Source organism: Pelodiscus sinensis, chromosome 1, assembly GCF_052426305.1.
Source record: "Pelodiscus sinensis isolate ZL-2025 chromosome 1, ASM5242630v1, whole genome shotgun sequence".
Classification (NCBI taxonomy): Eukaryota; Metazoa; Chordata; order Testudines; family Trionychidae; genus Pelodiscus; species Pelodiscus sinensis.
Genome location: NC_143052.1, coordinates 206,791,003 through 206,806,650, shown reverse-complemented (window position 1 = coordinate 206,806,650; position 15,648 = coordinate 206,791,003). Strand labels below are relative to the sequence as shown.

General features: G+C 40.9%; 1 protein-coding gene across 4 annotated transcripts in view; it reads left to right on the top strand.

Annotated features, from left to right (window-relative positions):
• The window catches only part of IL1RAPL1 (interleukin 1 receptor accessory protein like 1), a 1,174,742-nt gene that overhangs the window by 1,103,053 nt on the left and 56,041 nt on the right, over positions 1-15,648 (top strand). For all 4 annotated transcript variants that reach the window (XM_075913279.2, XM_089774688.1, XM_089774689.1 and 1 more), the window contains one exon: positions 11,540-11,672. In XM_075913279.2, the coding sequence (XP_075769394.1) occupies positions 11,540-11,672 (133 nt within the window). The remainder of the gene's footprint in view (positions 1-11,539; positions 11,673-15,648) is intronic.

Genomic DNA, 15,648 nt, shown 5'->3' with positions numbered 1-15,648 from the left:
GCTCTGCCCGGGCTGCTTCCTATCCCCCTCCTGCACAGTGACCCCTCTGAGTTCTTCCTGGAGGCTTACCAGTCTGCTGCCGCTTCCAGTCCCTTCATCATGATCCCGGGCTTCTAGGGAACTCTGATCACTCCTCCACTGGGGCGGGGTAAAGCGCCCCCAGCAAAGTGTTCGATGGCTCCTTCCCTGTGATCCGCCCCCTGTCTTCTCCCCAGGGCCTTTTCAAATGGCCTAACCTTGCCCCCTCCACATCCCTCCACTCTGAGGCATTGTGGGCTTGCGGGGGGCCCTGACCCCGCGTGCCACAGCCATCTGTTGATGGCGCGGCCCCAGCAGCTGCTTCTCTCCAGCTCCGCATTGCCCCACCCTCTTGCCAGCCGAACGGCGGGGGTCCTGCAGGATTCCGGGAGCCCGTTACTGCAGGCTTTCGGGAGACTATTACACTGTTGTTTTGTATATGGTATCTAAACTTCCTAGGGAGGATTGTGTCAGAAATATGCAAAGATGGAACCTGTCAATGTTGTGTGTCAAGTATCAGAGGGGTAGCCGTGTTAGTCTGAATCTGCAAAAGCAGCGAGGAGTCCTGTGGCACCTTATAGACTAACTGAAGTGTTGGAGCATAAGCTTTCGTAGGCAAAGACCCACTTCATCAGATGCATGTAGTGGAAATTTCCAGAGGCAGGTATAAATATGCAGGCCAGAATCAGGCTAAAGATGACGAGGATGAGGATGAGGCCCACTTCTAGTAGCTGATCTGGAGGTGTGCGTGCACAAGAGCTGCATGTTACTTAATATTTTAATGTTAAAGCTAGTTATGGGGCGTCCAGTTAGGGCAAAGTCTTAGGGAGACATTAATATGTATTTCTTGTATCAAAAACCATTCTTCTTTTCTCAGGCAGCTGGGAGGGTTATTTAGAAAAGCTCTGTCAGTATTGCAAAAGATTGTTGATTTATTTGCCTCATTTTACATCTTAATACTTGTTTGAGAAATAAGGATGGGTGGCAAGCAGGATTCCCTGCAAGCTGTGTGATTGAGTGACCACTCAGGAGAGATCCTGGTGCCACCCAGATGATTACCAGAGCACATACTTCCACCCACAGCATGTGTTTCAACTGGTGCACATCCACACATGCCTCCATGCACACAACACAATTTATTCCACACATGGATGGGAAAAAATTAGAGGGAACATTAGAAAAAAGCAGACTAAGAAAAAAAAGTTAAGTTTACAGGAGCAACTATTTTAAGAATGTTTACTTTAGCCTATTGGAAATAGTCTGGAATTTCATTTGAGTGATAATACATTTTTGATTAGCTGCTAATCACATTCCTTAGCACAATGTTTGGCAAACCAGTCTCATAGCACCAGGAAGCAAACAGTAGCCATTACTTAAAAGCCAGTACTTACATCTCAATAATATTTGACATACTGAAGTTTTCCTATACTAAGAATAATAAATAATTATAGCATTTGATAAGTATTTGTTGGCAAATATTGATTTTTATTGTAATCTACTGAATGTGATGGGTAATGTATCTGTGCTCTGAATAAATTGGCTTACTTCCTGCTATAACTATCATTAAAAAAGAATATGCAAAATGTGGAGAGTTCCCTAGTGTGGAAAATATAATATAAAATAACTGCATAGTGCTAAACAGAATTTTAAATACCAGTGGAGAACAATCCACTCTTTGAATAGATATGATAATCAGTACTCTCACCTGCAGCACATTCGCTCACTCTCTACAATTGTATTGGCTAAAGTATATGAAATAGGACTGGTAACTTCAGATTATCTTAATTTTTTCAGATTGGGGATATTGTCATTAACTTTACTGTAGAAATTCATAGGTATTTTCCCTTTACCCTCTGAACCTCTTTTCCACTTCATGAGTCATCTCTTTCTAACTCCCACCTATCATTAATGCTGTATATGCCATGGAAACTCCTAGGTCCTTTCCCTCCCTCCTGTTGGCTGTATATTCTAAATAGCTATTTCATCATAATTAATGAATTAACCAGATGTAAAGATCTCCAAAGAGTATTGCCAACATTGGGAATCCCCAGAGCAAAAACATTTTGGTGACCTTTACTTTCTTTACATTCATAGGCCCATAATCAATGATAACACCAAAAATCAAGATTTTAGTACAAATGTTAAATGGAAAATAATTGCATCATTCACTCACCCCACTATAAGCTTCTGTGTTGCATCAGATGACAAAACTTTAGGCGGTTAGCACGCCTACTGAAGTAGATGCCTTCTGTTAAACTTCTATTAACATGTAGTACAACAAATAAGATGACTAAGAGTTGGTAATACAGATCATCATTCTGTGTCCTATATGTCAAACAAGGTGTTTTTCTCTGGCCTGATTGGTGTAATCCACATTTTGATATGAACACTGAACTTTATATAGTAACATTATAAGTGCTAGCATTCCTTATTTGTTATTTTACTAGAGCAAGGATGGCGTAGGGTTGGATGGAAGAAAAACAAAGGGCAGAGAAATAACAGTGATCCTAAAGACTAACTTATGCTAACTGAATGATAATGAATGGAACAATACGGTACGGAATAACTAGTAGAGGTGGTCTAAAATCTTCCATCAAAGCTATTTTACCAGGAAAATGTTTTCAACTAAATGATTTTTTCCCAAAAAAGCTTCAACTTTACATGAAAAAATGTATTTTCATTAAAAACAAACCCTGAAAATTGAGGTTTTAAAGTTTCTGGTTTTTCAACCAAAATTATCCATATGAAAAATAAGCCAATCTTAATTAATAATAACCACAATTGTTGTTAATATTTCAAAGTTACATCCTACTCCAAAACCACACTGATAATAGTTGGAAATCTGCTGTGGAACAAGAATAGTATGTACATCTACATGTATGTTCTGTCCCAAGAAAAATAATTAATTATGAAATTCAACCCTCTCCACAAACAAGTTTTGCATCCTAGGCTTTGTACTGTTCAAAAATACAGACAGGTGTTTTAATTCAGACACATGTGTATGTAACTGCATGCAGACACTTCATGCCAGGTTTCCATAAAAATTGTTTAATTATAATCCCTAACACCTACATACTCAATCTGTTGAATTCATTAATCCTCAGGGGTCAATACATTTTCAGGATACTGGGAAATGAGACACAGTAATCTAGTGATTTCCCAAGGCCTCCCCAGAAGTCAATTGGAAAACTAAGCCTGATATTTAGGTGTTCACAGGCCCCAGTATTAAGCTTAGGACATAATACTTTCCAATATTTAGCAGTGTGATATAACTGGATCTAACTTAACATGTGAAGAGAACACCAAAATATTTAGCATTTTCTAAGGATGGACGCAGCAGGTAACAAAATATGTGTGCAAATTGCAGAGCAGCATAGTAGTAGGTTGAGGCAAACAAGCAGTTAGCATTTCTACAGAGTTCTGCTCTGAAGGAATAAACATCAATTATTTAAAATATGATTAAACCTCATGGCTGTAAATGCTGGCATCACTTTCCACAGTGCTTAAAACAATCCGTGTGGCAACCTGCATTGAATGTCAGATTTCTTTGGAAATTGATGCAGTATCAATACCCTGCCTGCTCTGCTTCTAAGAGATTTTTGTCAAGACAGGTCCAAACTGTGTTTAGGTTTGTTGTGAGTTGCTACCCAGCTTAGCATCTGGGAATTTAATGGTGCTGCAGCCTTCATTTTGGAAGGCTGTTAATTTTTTCCAGTACCAGGGAAACATGCATATTTTGAAAAAGCGGGCTCTGAGTTTGGGCATGTGACTGAAAAATAGCAAGAGAGATTTTGCTCCTGTCTATCTTGACAGAGTAACTGTTGTTTGCTTAACACTGTAGTGTAACCTATAAAAATAAACATAAAGCTTGCCTTCGCATCTACGTATCATGTTGTAACCATTGCAGCATACAGTAGCAAGACTTTACTATTCCAGCACAACTTAGAACATCCACTCTTTTGTCCCTCATTGTTACTGGATGCTGGGCATGACTGTCTCACACATCAGCTGTGCAATACACCTTGGAGGATTCTGATAAGTTGCAGTTTCAGAAGATATCTTCAGATTAGCATTACTTCTTGCAGAAGTGGTTGTCCTTCAGTCTATCAAATCAAAGGGTAATATGAATGCCATCACAGTGTATTCTAACATGTATGACTAATGATGCAAATGTAATTTAAACTGCCCGTACAATATGACATTTTACTCAAGCACAAAACATTCACTAGTTGCTAATTGCAACTAGCAGGTTCTCTGGATGCTGATGTTTTTAATTAGAGCTTATACAATGGGCAATTTCTTCTGATTAAACAAAAGGCTTTGTTGTTAAAAAGACAGACAGTGTCCTCTAGTGGAGAGGAGCTACTATAGCAAAAGCTTGAAAATGTCTAAAACACTGGAGAAGTATAGTACATAAAATAAGCGTTGTCTCCCATGGTGGGATTTTCCAGTTTCAAATTCATGCATTTTGTGGCAGGGTCTTTCTAACATTCTGGCCTGATAAAATGTGTGTTGAAGAACAAGAGTAGTTCCCATTTTAGATTGCAAAATGTTTTTGATCAATTTCCAAGTGTCTCATTGTGAACCCAGTTGTTTGGATCTGACAGTACACTTTTATCACAGGAAGCTGAAGAAGCATTTAGTGCTATTGCTTCTAGCTTTTACAGAAGTCAAGCAAGAACATGTTCATCTTCAGAACTAGAGACAAAGCAGACGAATGCAGATGATGTGTGCAGCTTTGTTGATGATCCCTTAAATTGATTTTATTCTTATTTGAACATAAACAACAGGTTTATACTGCAAGGCACAAAACATTAATATAGCATTGTTATTTGAACTGGAGACAGAAGGCCCATAATCCCTGCTTGTACTATTATTGATGGGACACCAGAGAAGCAAGTAATAAGGGGGTAAAGAGCCACGCTGGAAGCAAATCAGCCACATGGACAGAGCAATGCATTTTTTTATAAAGTTCCAGTTCTTTACCTTAATCGGCATTCAGCCTCACTCTTTGCCAGTGAAACAGTTCAGCTTTTTTTTTTCTCTCTCTCTCTTTTGTCTTTCCTCTATAGCATTTATTTGCTGCTTGAGTAGCCGTCTCACTTTAATAATTCTCATCTCACATTTTGGGCCCTTTCTAGTGAAGTGCACAAAGTAAAACCATTACTCGGGACCCATGCAGAGAAACCATTATGTTGAGATTTCATGAGGTGCTGCAGCAAAACACACAGAGAGAGGTGGATGCCCTTGTTAACAAATTTAAACATGGATTGCAACTCTTTAAAAAGACAGACTATAAAAAAGTAGTAATCCTGCATTGACAAAAAAAATTAAAGATGGCTGCATTCAAAGTGACCATAACATGCCTACTTATTGTTAGATGTGCACTATCATCAATCCATTTTTTCAGCTGTTTAAAACTTTAAACAATTATAAGCTACAAGATTAAATGCTTAAAGGTGGGTGTTTCAGAATGATCAGCTCTGGGGCTGTTTTGTAAGTTGGCTAAAGGAAAAGCATCTAGAGTTAGTTTACTTACATAGGTTTGCAAACATGTTCATCTAATAATTAGTTATCCTCAACAAAAATTGTAAAACATACCAATCATTACATCCAAAAGTCCAGGAAGAACTTTCTACCCTCTAGATAAACTTGTTCTCCATCCTCTTTCTCCAAATTCCTACTCCCACAGAAAAAACAAAGCCAACAGCCCTGTAGCACACCGTGAATATGATTAAATCTGATAGAGGAGCAACCATGGAGGGCAATGCACAAGATATAACCTTACAACATTGCTTTACTAACCTATTGATGTCCCCCTCAGTGTGGCTGCAGGATTCCCACACCATCTCCCAACTGACACCTATGTGTCCATCCTTATGAAATTCAGATTCTGCCAGAGCAGAGGGAGGAAAATAGACTATCTGAGAGAGGCAAGCAACCCTTAGTGAGATTGTCCAGCTGACAACTTTCCACCTCTCGAATTAGCTAATAGCTCAAAGGAATAAGCAAGGTCTGTAGTAGTGGGAGCAGGTCACAGGAATTCTTCCTGATGACCTGCTAGTCACATTTCCAATGAATTTAGTTTGAAGCTCTGCTCTGATAGAAAGAATATATGAATTTAAAGATGAACACCTGATATATTACTATGCGACTGCAGAAATCTGCACAGTTTTACTAAGGAACAGTATATCCTTCCTCGTTTCTTTTCCATACATAAACATGTCATGCTGAATAGTAACTTTAAATTCTGTGTCTAAAAGCATACTTAATATTTTATGCATGGAAGGAAAATCCCTAAGAGTTTAGTCAGGGAAAAGCCTCAGTCTTTTAAACTTTTGCTTTTCTAACATGTTGTTTTTTCTTAACAAAATACAGTGTTTAATGTCTGTGTGTCGGCATTTATTTAATGTGCTCTATTAAATGGCATACAGCCCAATGAGTACAAAAATCAGTGCAGTAGGTTCCTGCCAACTGCAGGAGATCAGCATTCCTGTGGCTCTGAACCTTGAGGCTTCAGGAGTAAATTGGCCAGCAGCCAAACTACTTCTGGCTGTGATCCTATCAGGTTTCGTAAACTAAGAAATATTGGACTGGGCTTGTACTTGGTAGGAAAGCTCCTGGAAAAATCCATGGGGCTGGAGTGTTGGTGATTCAGTGAGTGGCATGCTCACTTTTAAGATGAAGTTGGATAATGCCATAGTGGCACTTATTGTCCGCTAAAGGAAAAGTACTTTGGATTAGACAAATGAGTGAGGAGCCTTCCTACTTCTTGAGAGCACTAAAAAAACAGTGGCTGGGTGTGAATGAATAGGAAGTGGCCATTGGCACAATTACCACAAATTATTTTCCTTGTTATTTTTTTATAATAATTATACTGCCAGGGATTACCCTAGTTTTATGCCACCTTTGTCCCTCCTCTTGCTAAACTTCCTGACAAAGCTCTGCTAGCAGGAGCTAGCTAGTGCTGGGGCAACTGGTTCTCACTAGCCTTCTGTTGGGAATGATAGTCAATAGTTAATTTTATCTCATACTTCCTGGATATTAAAATGAGGAACACAGCATACTCTTAGAGTAAGTAAAAAGGCAGTATTCCCTAGAAGACTAGACAGAGTCAAGGTAGGTGTCATGGAAAAAGTAACGTGACAGCTGAGGAATGCTGTAGAAAATAAGAGGACATTTCTATAATCATGCTTCAGAATTGCTGTGAGAAGTTATGTGCACTGCCTAAACTCATCAAGAAAGATTAGTTACAAAGGTACATCTTAAAAGCTTATCAAGTTGTATTCTGTATTTGTCTCATGTTAGCTGAGCTTCTAACTCTCAACTCATTCCCCTCAAATTACGTCAGGCTTTAGAAAATCTGCACCTCCTGCAGAGCTTTGTACCATGGTGTCTCCATGCAGCCGCAGTCTGCAGTGGATTTTGGGAGCTAGGAGGAGGTGAAGGGCAGGATATGTGTGTATGGAACACCCAAACTGCAATTGGCCATGGAGGCGTATTCATCCCCCTTTTGCTCCTGTAGAATTCACATAATTTGTGTTTAGGACTTTGTTTTATATTGTGTGACATCACCGCAATTGCTTCATTATTCAGGAATTCCATGTCTTGCTTTCTGGGTATTAGATTAATCTTCTCCTCTTCCCTGTGCCAATGGTTTGGACACGTATGCCATTATGATAGTCATGTTTAGCAATACCACACATGGCAACATGTGTCATGGAATTTCTCTGAGTATGCTTAGGAGGATATGGTCTGAAATCTTGCACTGAATACAAGTAAGCTTCCACAGAGTGACCAATGGTAATCCACTTGCCAGACAGCTGAAAGAAGGTAAAAAGTGATTCTTGCCTTTAAAAAATGTAAACTTTGATTGCAAGATTTTATTCCTTATAGGTCTGTGAATAGGTCAGCCATGCTGGAAGCCAGATGTTTTCCTCAAAAACTGAAAATAAATTCTGATAGATAAGACTCTTATCAAAAAGTTATCCATCTGGCTATCATGCGGTTGTGACACAGAGGCCCATTGGTGATTCACTGTTGTCAGCCACTCTTACCAAAGCTCATAAACTCACTACTGCTAACATGTTGTTGTCATAATATTCCCCTGTAAGGAATGTTATGTGAGGCATCAAATGAAAGCCAGTAACATACTGGTAATTGCTATCATCATGAAATATATTTATTAACTGCTGTATAATGGATCCTTATTGATATTAAGCTATAAACACTAAACACAGGTAGATACATGTTTCCTTCCAGACAAGGGAGGAACAGTTATCTCCCCACCTCTAATATAAATACAGGTTGTGAGTCATGTACAATGGGAGTTATATTTGTCAGTCAAGTGCATAGGAAAAACAAATTAACAGGAGGATGTGGAAATTGTATGGTGATGGCACACTAGAGAATCAGTGATGGAGGAGGAGGATCTTACCTATGGAGGTACACTTCAAAAGGATCCATTTCAAAGGCTGCTGAACTATCAGAAGAGAAAAGAACCCCTTCTTATGCATCAAGAAGGGAGCAAAAAGGACTGTGCTTTTTGCATTCATAAAAGTTGGATTCTGGCCCAGGTGTCTGGTGCTGATGAGAGGTTGCTTTGGGTGAGAAACATACCTTAGACAAAGGTTTTAGCTTGTTAAAATGATGAGTCTCTTGTTTTATTTTTACCCTCTGTTGTTTACATTATTCTTACACAATACTCATCTGAATCTGGACTCGCCCTTCCTACTTAATGAATTTATTCCCTTCTTGTACTATACATACATATCAGTGCTATAATATTAAGCAAAGGGCATATCCTCAACCAAATAGGCTGGTATGTACATTGTTTCTTTGGAGGCAGCAAAATTGATGATTTCTGAGAGCAGGGGCAGACTGGCCCGGTGGGATACCGGGAATATCCCATTGGGCCATCATCCGGTGGGCTGTCGTGTCTGCACACCATTGCCCCTCACTCCAAGCAGCTCCGTATCCGCTCTGTATGCAGCACACAGAGCCCAACCCGCTGCCTGCGCTGCATGCTGGACATGACTCTGGGAAAGGGAGCGGGGCTTGAGGGGCACGCAGGGGTGATGTCATGGAGAGGGCCATTCTCAACCCATTTCCTGGGCCTATTTTGATTACCAGTACGCTTCTGTCTGTGAGTGTCCAATGACAGGCTGGATATTACAGGAGGACACACTTAAAGGAGACATGGGGTTACGGGTGCATCTCAAGTTAGCCTTGAAGCCAAAGTACAGTCTGGAAGAGCTTCTGAGAAGATTGTTTGTGGGGCTAGCAGACTGGAGTGACAGGAAGTTGACACCCAGCTTAACATCAGCAAATCTCTCTCGCTGAGGAAAGGGGATAACAAGGTGGCACATAAGGTTGGGTGCCCCAAGAAAGCAGTTGTTTCCAAATGCAAATGGAAATAAGTTGTGCAAATGTTTATTCATTTCATGTGCTCCCTAAGGACCAGATCATCTCCATTAACCCATACCAAGTAATACCTTACTCTGCAAATGGGCCCACGATTTTCTGCTGTTTGTATCTCTCTTAGGGCATGTCTATATTTAACAGACAATTGATGCTCCGGAGGTCAATCTTCTAGTGTTTGAGTGGATCTAGTATAGACCCGTAAATTGAACACTGAGGGCAACCACTGCTGTACTCCTCCTTCTGCAAGGAGTAAGGGAAGCCGATGGGAGCATTTGCTCCCATTGGCCTCTCACTGTGTGAGTTAAGCCAACTCTAGCTATGCATTTTGCATAGCTGGAGTTCAGTACCTTAAGCCAGCTTCCTTGGTCTAGTATAGACCAGGCCTTAGAGGCAGTGTGGTTAGTCTGATGGACTTCAGACACCGAAGACCACAAACTGAAAACATAGATTGAAAATAAGTTTGGTGCTCTTGGTTTAGGGCAAGGCCCAAAGAATCAGTGATAATATTCCCTGATGTGAGAAGGAACATGCCCTGACTCCTGAGACCACCCACGTATTTCTAGATAAATAGTGATCATCAGGGAAAACCACACACAATGGTTTAGAAGAGTTGATACCAAGTTGTCTATGGAGGTGAATTGGAACACTGAACAGTGTACATGGGTGCAGTATGTCTAATTCTAGCCAGTATTATCAATTAGTCACTTTCATGTGACAGTATATGTGGTGAAGTATCACTTCTTTTCTGTGTGAAACTAAATTAATGTAATGTTAAAGTTGCACAATTAAATCAAACCAAATCAGAAACTTTACACATTAAGGTTTATGCAGTTACATTAACTAAGTTGAATTTCGCATGTGGTATTCCGGTTTCCTTTGTGTGCATGTCTCTTCATATTTTAAAATGTGGCTCACAAAATAGGGAATAAATATACATATATATTATTCATTACATTTGATGTTCATGACTCAGTGAGGTTGCTGGGCTAAGGAAGGTGACTAATACCTTGGTTTCCACATAATGATTGCCTACTGACAGTTCTCTGTGGGTCTAATATAACAGGGAACAAGCACCTCTGCCTGTTTTAATGGCCATATCTTGGCAATGGAAATAGAAATGAGTCCACAGGGTACATTATAGTAACTACTGTGAATTTAAGCAAACACAGATTTGACTGAAAATATATTATTTTCATAACTTGTACCTATTTTTAATAGAAAATTATAGAAGTAGCCCAATGTCTAGTCTATTTTTATCTTAGGCAAATCAGCACACTAGTAAGTTGATACAGACTTGATCCTGCATTCCTTATAAACCCAAACTGAGGGTATATCTACACTGTGGTCTAAAGACAAATTAAAGATACACAACTTCAGCTTTGTTAATTGCGTAGCTCAACTTTTTAAGTACCTTAATTCAGCTTTTGGCACTGTTCCTTCGACTTCCCTTACTCTTCATGAAATGAGGGTCAAAGAAGTTGGACTATGTTTAAACTGCCACTTCTTATTGGAAAAAGGTATGCAAATTGTGCTCCGCAATTTGCATACCTTTTACCGATAGTTTTGTTGGAGGAGGCTTTTCCAAAATTTGGCCCATCTACACTGGGCCAAATTTTGAAAAAACCTCCTCCTTCAGAAGAGCCCTTCTTCCTCACGGCACAAGGAAGACAGGGCTTCCGAAAGAGTGCATCTGCTTTTCCGCAAAAAATGTTGGAAGAGTAGACGCGTTCCCTGGATGTGGCGGAGTTTTTCCAGGATTCCTCCAGTATCCTGGAAAAACTCCATAGTCTAGATATAGCCTTGGAGTAAAAAGCCCATTATTTCAAAATTATTTTGAAATAACACTGTTGTGTAGACATGCCATCATTGAAATAATACAACATATGGTCCTATTTCCATATATTTTTCTTACTTTTTTTACTCTAAATAATGTGTTAGTTAAACATGGCTGGAAATTAAACTAAAAATCTCTATATGTGCAAATCCAGGATTTTTGCAAATTAATATAAGAACTCTAAAGATTTTCAGAAGCTGATCCAAAAATTAAACGTTTTTGTAAATTTTAAAATAACCTGTTCTCTTTAATTCTCTGTAACAGGCAATTCTGCTAACCTAACCTGCCGAGCTTTCTTTGGATATAGTGGGGATGTCAGTCCTTTAATTTACTGGATGAAAGGAGAGAAGTTTATTGAAGATTTGGATGAAAATCGGGTCTGGGAAAGCGATATAAGGTAAATAGCAGCATTTTTGTTCTCCCAATCAAGATTAATAATGCATTTGTTTTTATATTGTATAGTATGGTGTAAAAGGAAAGAATACGTTTTATTACTAACATGAGTATGATAATGCTACGGGCGCTCTTCTGTTATACCTGCTTCACGTCAGCATAACTCCATTGACTTCAGTGGCATTACACAGTGTAGATTGATGTAGTAGCTTACATTTGGAAAGAGAGAACAGAGAAAGTGCAGGCACTGGCAGGATTCTCATCTCATTTTTTGCACCATAAAATCAGAATAAATGACATAGGAATGCAGTAGAGTAACAGATCATAATCCATACAATAGCTTTATCAAATAGCAGAAAACATTACAGTTGAACACTGAAAGGTTACTGAAAAGATGTCAAAGGAAATAAATAGGTGAAGAAACAGGGCTTACAAATAAATACATTTTTAAAGCCACGAAGCATAAAATGTTGTAGAGGGTCAAAAGCTGACCTTTGTTTCTAAATATTATTGTTTTTGTTACATATGAAAGGAATTACATTCAATTATTATAAAAAAAAATTAGACCTCAAGAATTTTTCTTATCTTCTAATGTTTTAGGTTTTCTTTCATGTGGTCTCCTTCTACCTGATGAATACTTATGTACTATGTGGCTATGAAGGAATAGCATATTCTTCCGTTGCTTCTAAAATTGCTTCATTAATCTGAGATTATCTATTCATTAGGAATCCTCTGATTGACATATCCTAAAAAAACATATACAAGATAATTATAAAGGGGACTCAGAGCATAGGACTTAGGGCAGGGAACTCGAGGCAGGAGGTGTGTGGTATGGGGGGACCCAGGTAAGGAGATGGGGTGCAGGAGTCAAGGTAGGGCGTGGAAAATATGGTGGTGCTCAAGGAAAGGGGTGTGTATAGGAATCAGGTAGCAGGGTCTCAGGCCAAGGAACACAGGCCATGAAGCTGGGAAGTGAGTGGCGCAAACCAGGGCCAGCCATGGTGGCAAGGGTGGGGCTGCTCCAGTTGTGGCTTCTCTCAGGGGGCCAGAACTGTACTGAATATCCCCCCCCCCCCAAGATGGTTCCTGGAGTGGGAGTTGTCTGCCCTCTCCCCCACACATGCCAGCTTACCCAGCACCCCCAAAAGCTCCCGGGAGTAGCAGGGATGGGCTGCTCAGCCCTCCTGTCACCACCTCCCAGGGGAAGGGGCTGGGTCAGAGCTGTCTGGCCCCAAACACTGGCTTCTCATGGAGATGGGGGCTGGTGACTCCGCGCAGGGGATGGGGGCTGTGCTGCCCCCCTCAACCAGCAGCTCCTGATGGAGGGAGCTGTCTGGTTCCCCCCAACCAGCCAACATGCTCGTGCTCCATAGTCTATAGTCATGAGGGCTGAGGAGAGAGGTTGGGAGTGTAGTGACACTTACCTTTTCCGAAGGCTGGCAAAATGGCAAACCCTTGCCACAGCTGACCACTTTCTGGCTGGTGTGGTCATCCACTTGTAGGGTATGTCTACACTACCCCGCTAGTTCGAACTAGCGGGGTAATGTAGGCATCCCACACTTGCAAATGAAGCCCAGGATTTGAATTTCCCGGGCTTCATTTACATAAGCCAGGCGTCGCCATTTTTAAATCCCGGCTGGTTCGAACCCCATGCCGCGCGGCTACACGCGGCACAAACTAGGTAGTTCGAACTAGGCATCCTAGTTCGAACTACCGTTACTCCTCATTCCACGAGGAGTAACGGTAGTTTGAATTAGGAAGCCTAGTTCGAACTACCTAGTTCGTGCCGCGTGTAGCAGCACGGCACGGGGTTCGAACCAGCCGGGATTTAAAAATGGCGGCGCCCGGCTTATGCAAATGAAGCCTGGGAAATTCAAATCCCGGGCTTCATTTGCAAGTGCAGTATGCCTACATTACCCCGCTAGTTCGAACTAGCGGGGTAGTGTAGACATACCTGTAGTCACTCTGCTGTATTGCTGTCCCCTGTGCTCAATTCCCCTAGTGGTCACTCAGCAGTATTACTGTCCTCCAATCAGACCCTTCCCTTTCTATGTTGTGGAAGACAATCCCATTCCATTGTGTCATTTTCTTGGCACAACCAAACCCTAATCTTGCTTTAAGTTATGATAAAAGGGAGATGCATATCAAATGTGGTGGTCCTAACTCTGACCATTTAGGAGGAGTTCTTAAACAAACAGGTGTGTGTGTGTGTGTGTGTGTGTGTGTGTGTGTTTCAAATATAGAATACAATAGTATTTTAGAACTGGAAGGGACCTTGAGGGATCATCAAGTTCATTTTCCTGCACTCATGGCAGGAACAAGCACGATCTAGATCATCCCTGATAGATGTTTGCCTAACCTCCTCTCAAAAATCTTCTATGGAGATTCCACAAACTACCTAGGCAATATATTCCAGTGGTTAACCATCTTGTATGGAAGTTTTTCTTAGTGTCCAATCTAAACATCCCTTGCTACAATTTAAGCCCATTGCTTTTAGTCCTATTATCAGAGGTTAAGGGGAACAATTGTTTTCTCTCCTCCTTGTAATAATATTTTAGGTACATGAAAGCTGTTATCATGTCCCATCTGAGTCTTCTCTTTTCCAGACTAAATAAACACAGTTTTTTTAATCTTCTCTCATAGGTCATGTTTTCTACATTAATACATTCCAGAGGGATGTTTGCTTTATTTTGCAAGTGGCACACTGTTGACTCATATGTAGCTTGTAGCCACTATGACCCCTACATCCCTTTCTGCAGTACTCCTTCCTAGATATCACTTTCCATTTTGTGTGTGTGAAACTGATTGTTTCTCCCTAAGTGCATTTGTCCTTATTGAATTTCATCCTATTTACCTCAGACTATTTCTCTAGTTTGTCCAGATCACTGTGTATTGTATTCCTATTTCCCAAAGCATTTGCAACCCCTCCCAGCTTGGTATCATCAACAAACTTTGTAAGTGTACTCTCTATGCCATTATCTAAATCATTAATGAAGATATTGAACAGAACCAGTCTCCAAACTGATTCCTGTGGAACCTCTCTTGACATGCTCTTCCAGGATACTTTAAACCATTGATAACTACTCTCTGGGAACAGTTATCCAACCAATTATGCTCTCACCTTATAGTATTTCCATCTATATTTTATTTCCTTAGTTAATTAATAAGAAAATCATATCTATATCTATATCTATATCTATCATATTAGAGTATATATGTCTGTGAATCCATCTGTTCAGCAACTCCTCCTAAACAGTAAGTGCTAAGGCCAGCAAATTTGGTATGCAGCTTCTTCTTGACTTAAAGCAAGGTCAGGGTTTGATTAGGCCAGGAGAACCAGAAGCCCTGGAAAAGGACAGTTTTCCATAACATACAAAGGGAGGGGCTGCTGTTCTGAGGGAGGCGATATGAGAGTGGCCACAGGGGAGCAGTGTGCCTGCTGGAGAGAGCTATCCTGAAGAGTGTCCACTAGGGACAGCTATAGCACCAAGGGAATGGCCGGCAGGGCTGGGGCTCTGCCATTTTGCCTCCCAGCACACCGGTAAATAGTCCCAGTGCCCCAAGTCCTTTCCCTCCCTCGCAGCCCTTGGCTGCAGCGACCCGCTTCCCTCCCACAGGTTACAGGCTGGAGGTTGGAGCCAACCCTTAGGGTGTGTCTAGACTACATGCCTCCTTCGACGGAGGCATGTAGATTAGCCAGATCGGAAGAGGGAAATGAAGCCGCGATTAAAATAATCGCGGCTTCATTTAAATGGCTGCCCCGATCTGCCGATCAGCTGTTTGTCGGCAGATCGGGGGAGTCTGGACGCGATGCCCCGACAAAGAAGCCTTTCTTCATCGACACAGGTAAGCCTCGTGAAGCCAGGCTTACCTGTGTCGATGAAGAAAGGCTTCTTTGTCGGGGCATCGCGTCCAGACTCCCCCGATCTGCCGACAAACAGCTGATCGGCAGATCGGGGCAGCCATTTAAATTTAAATGA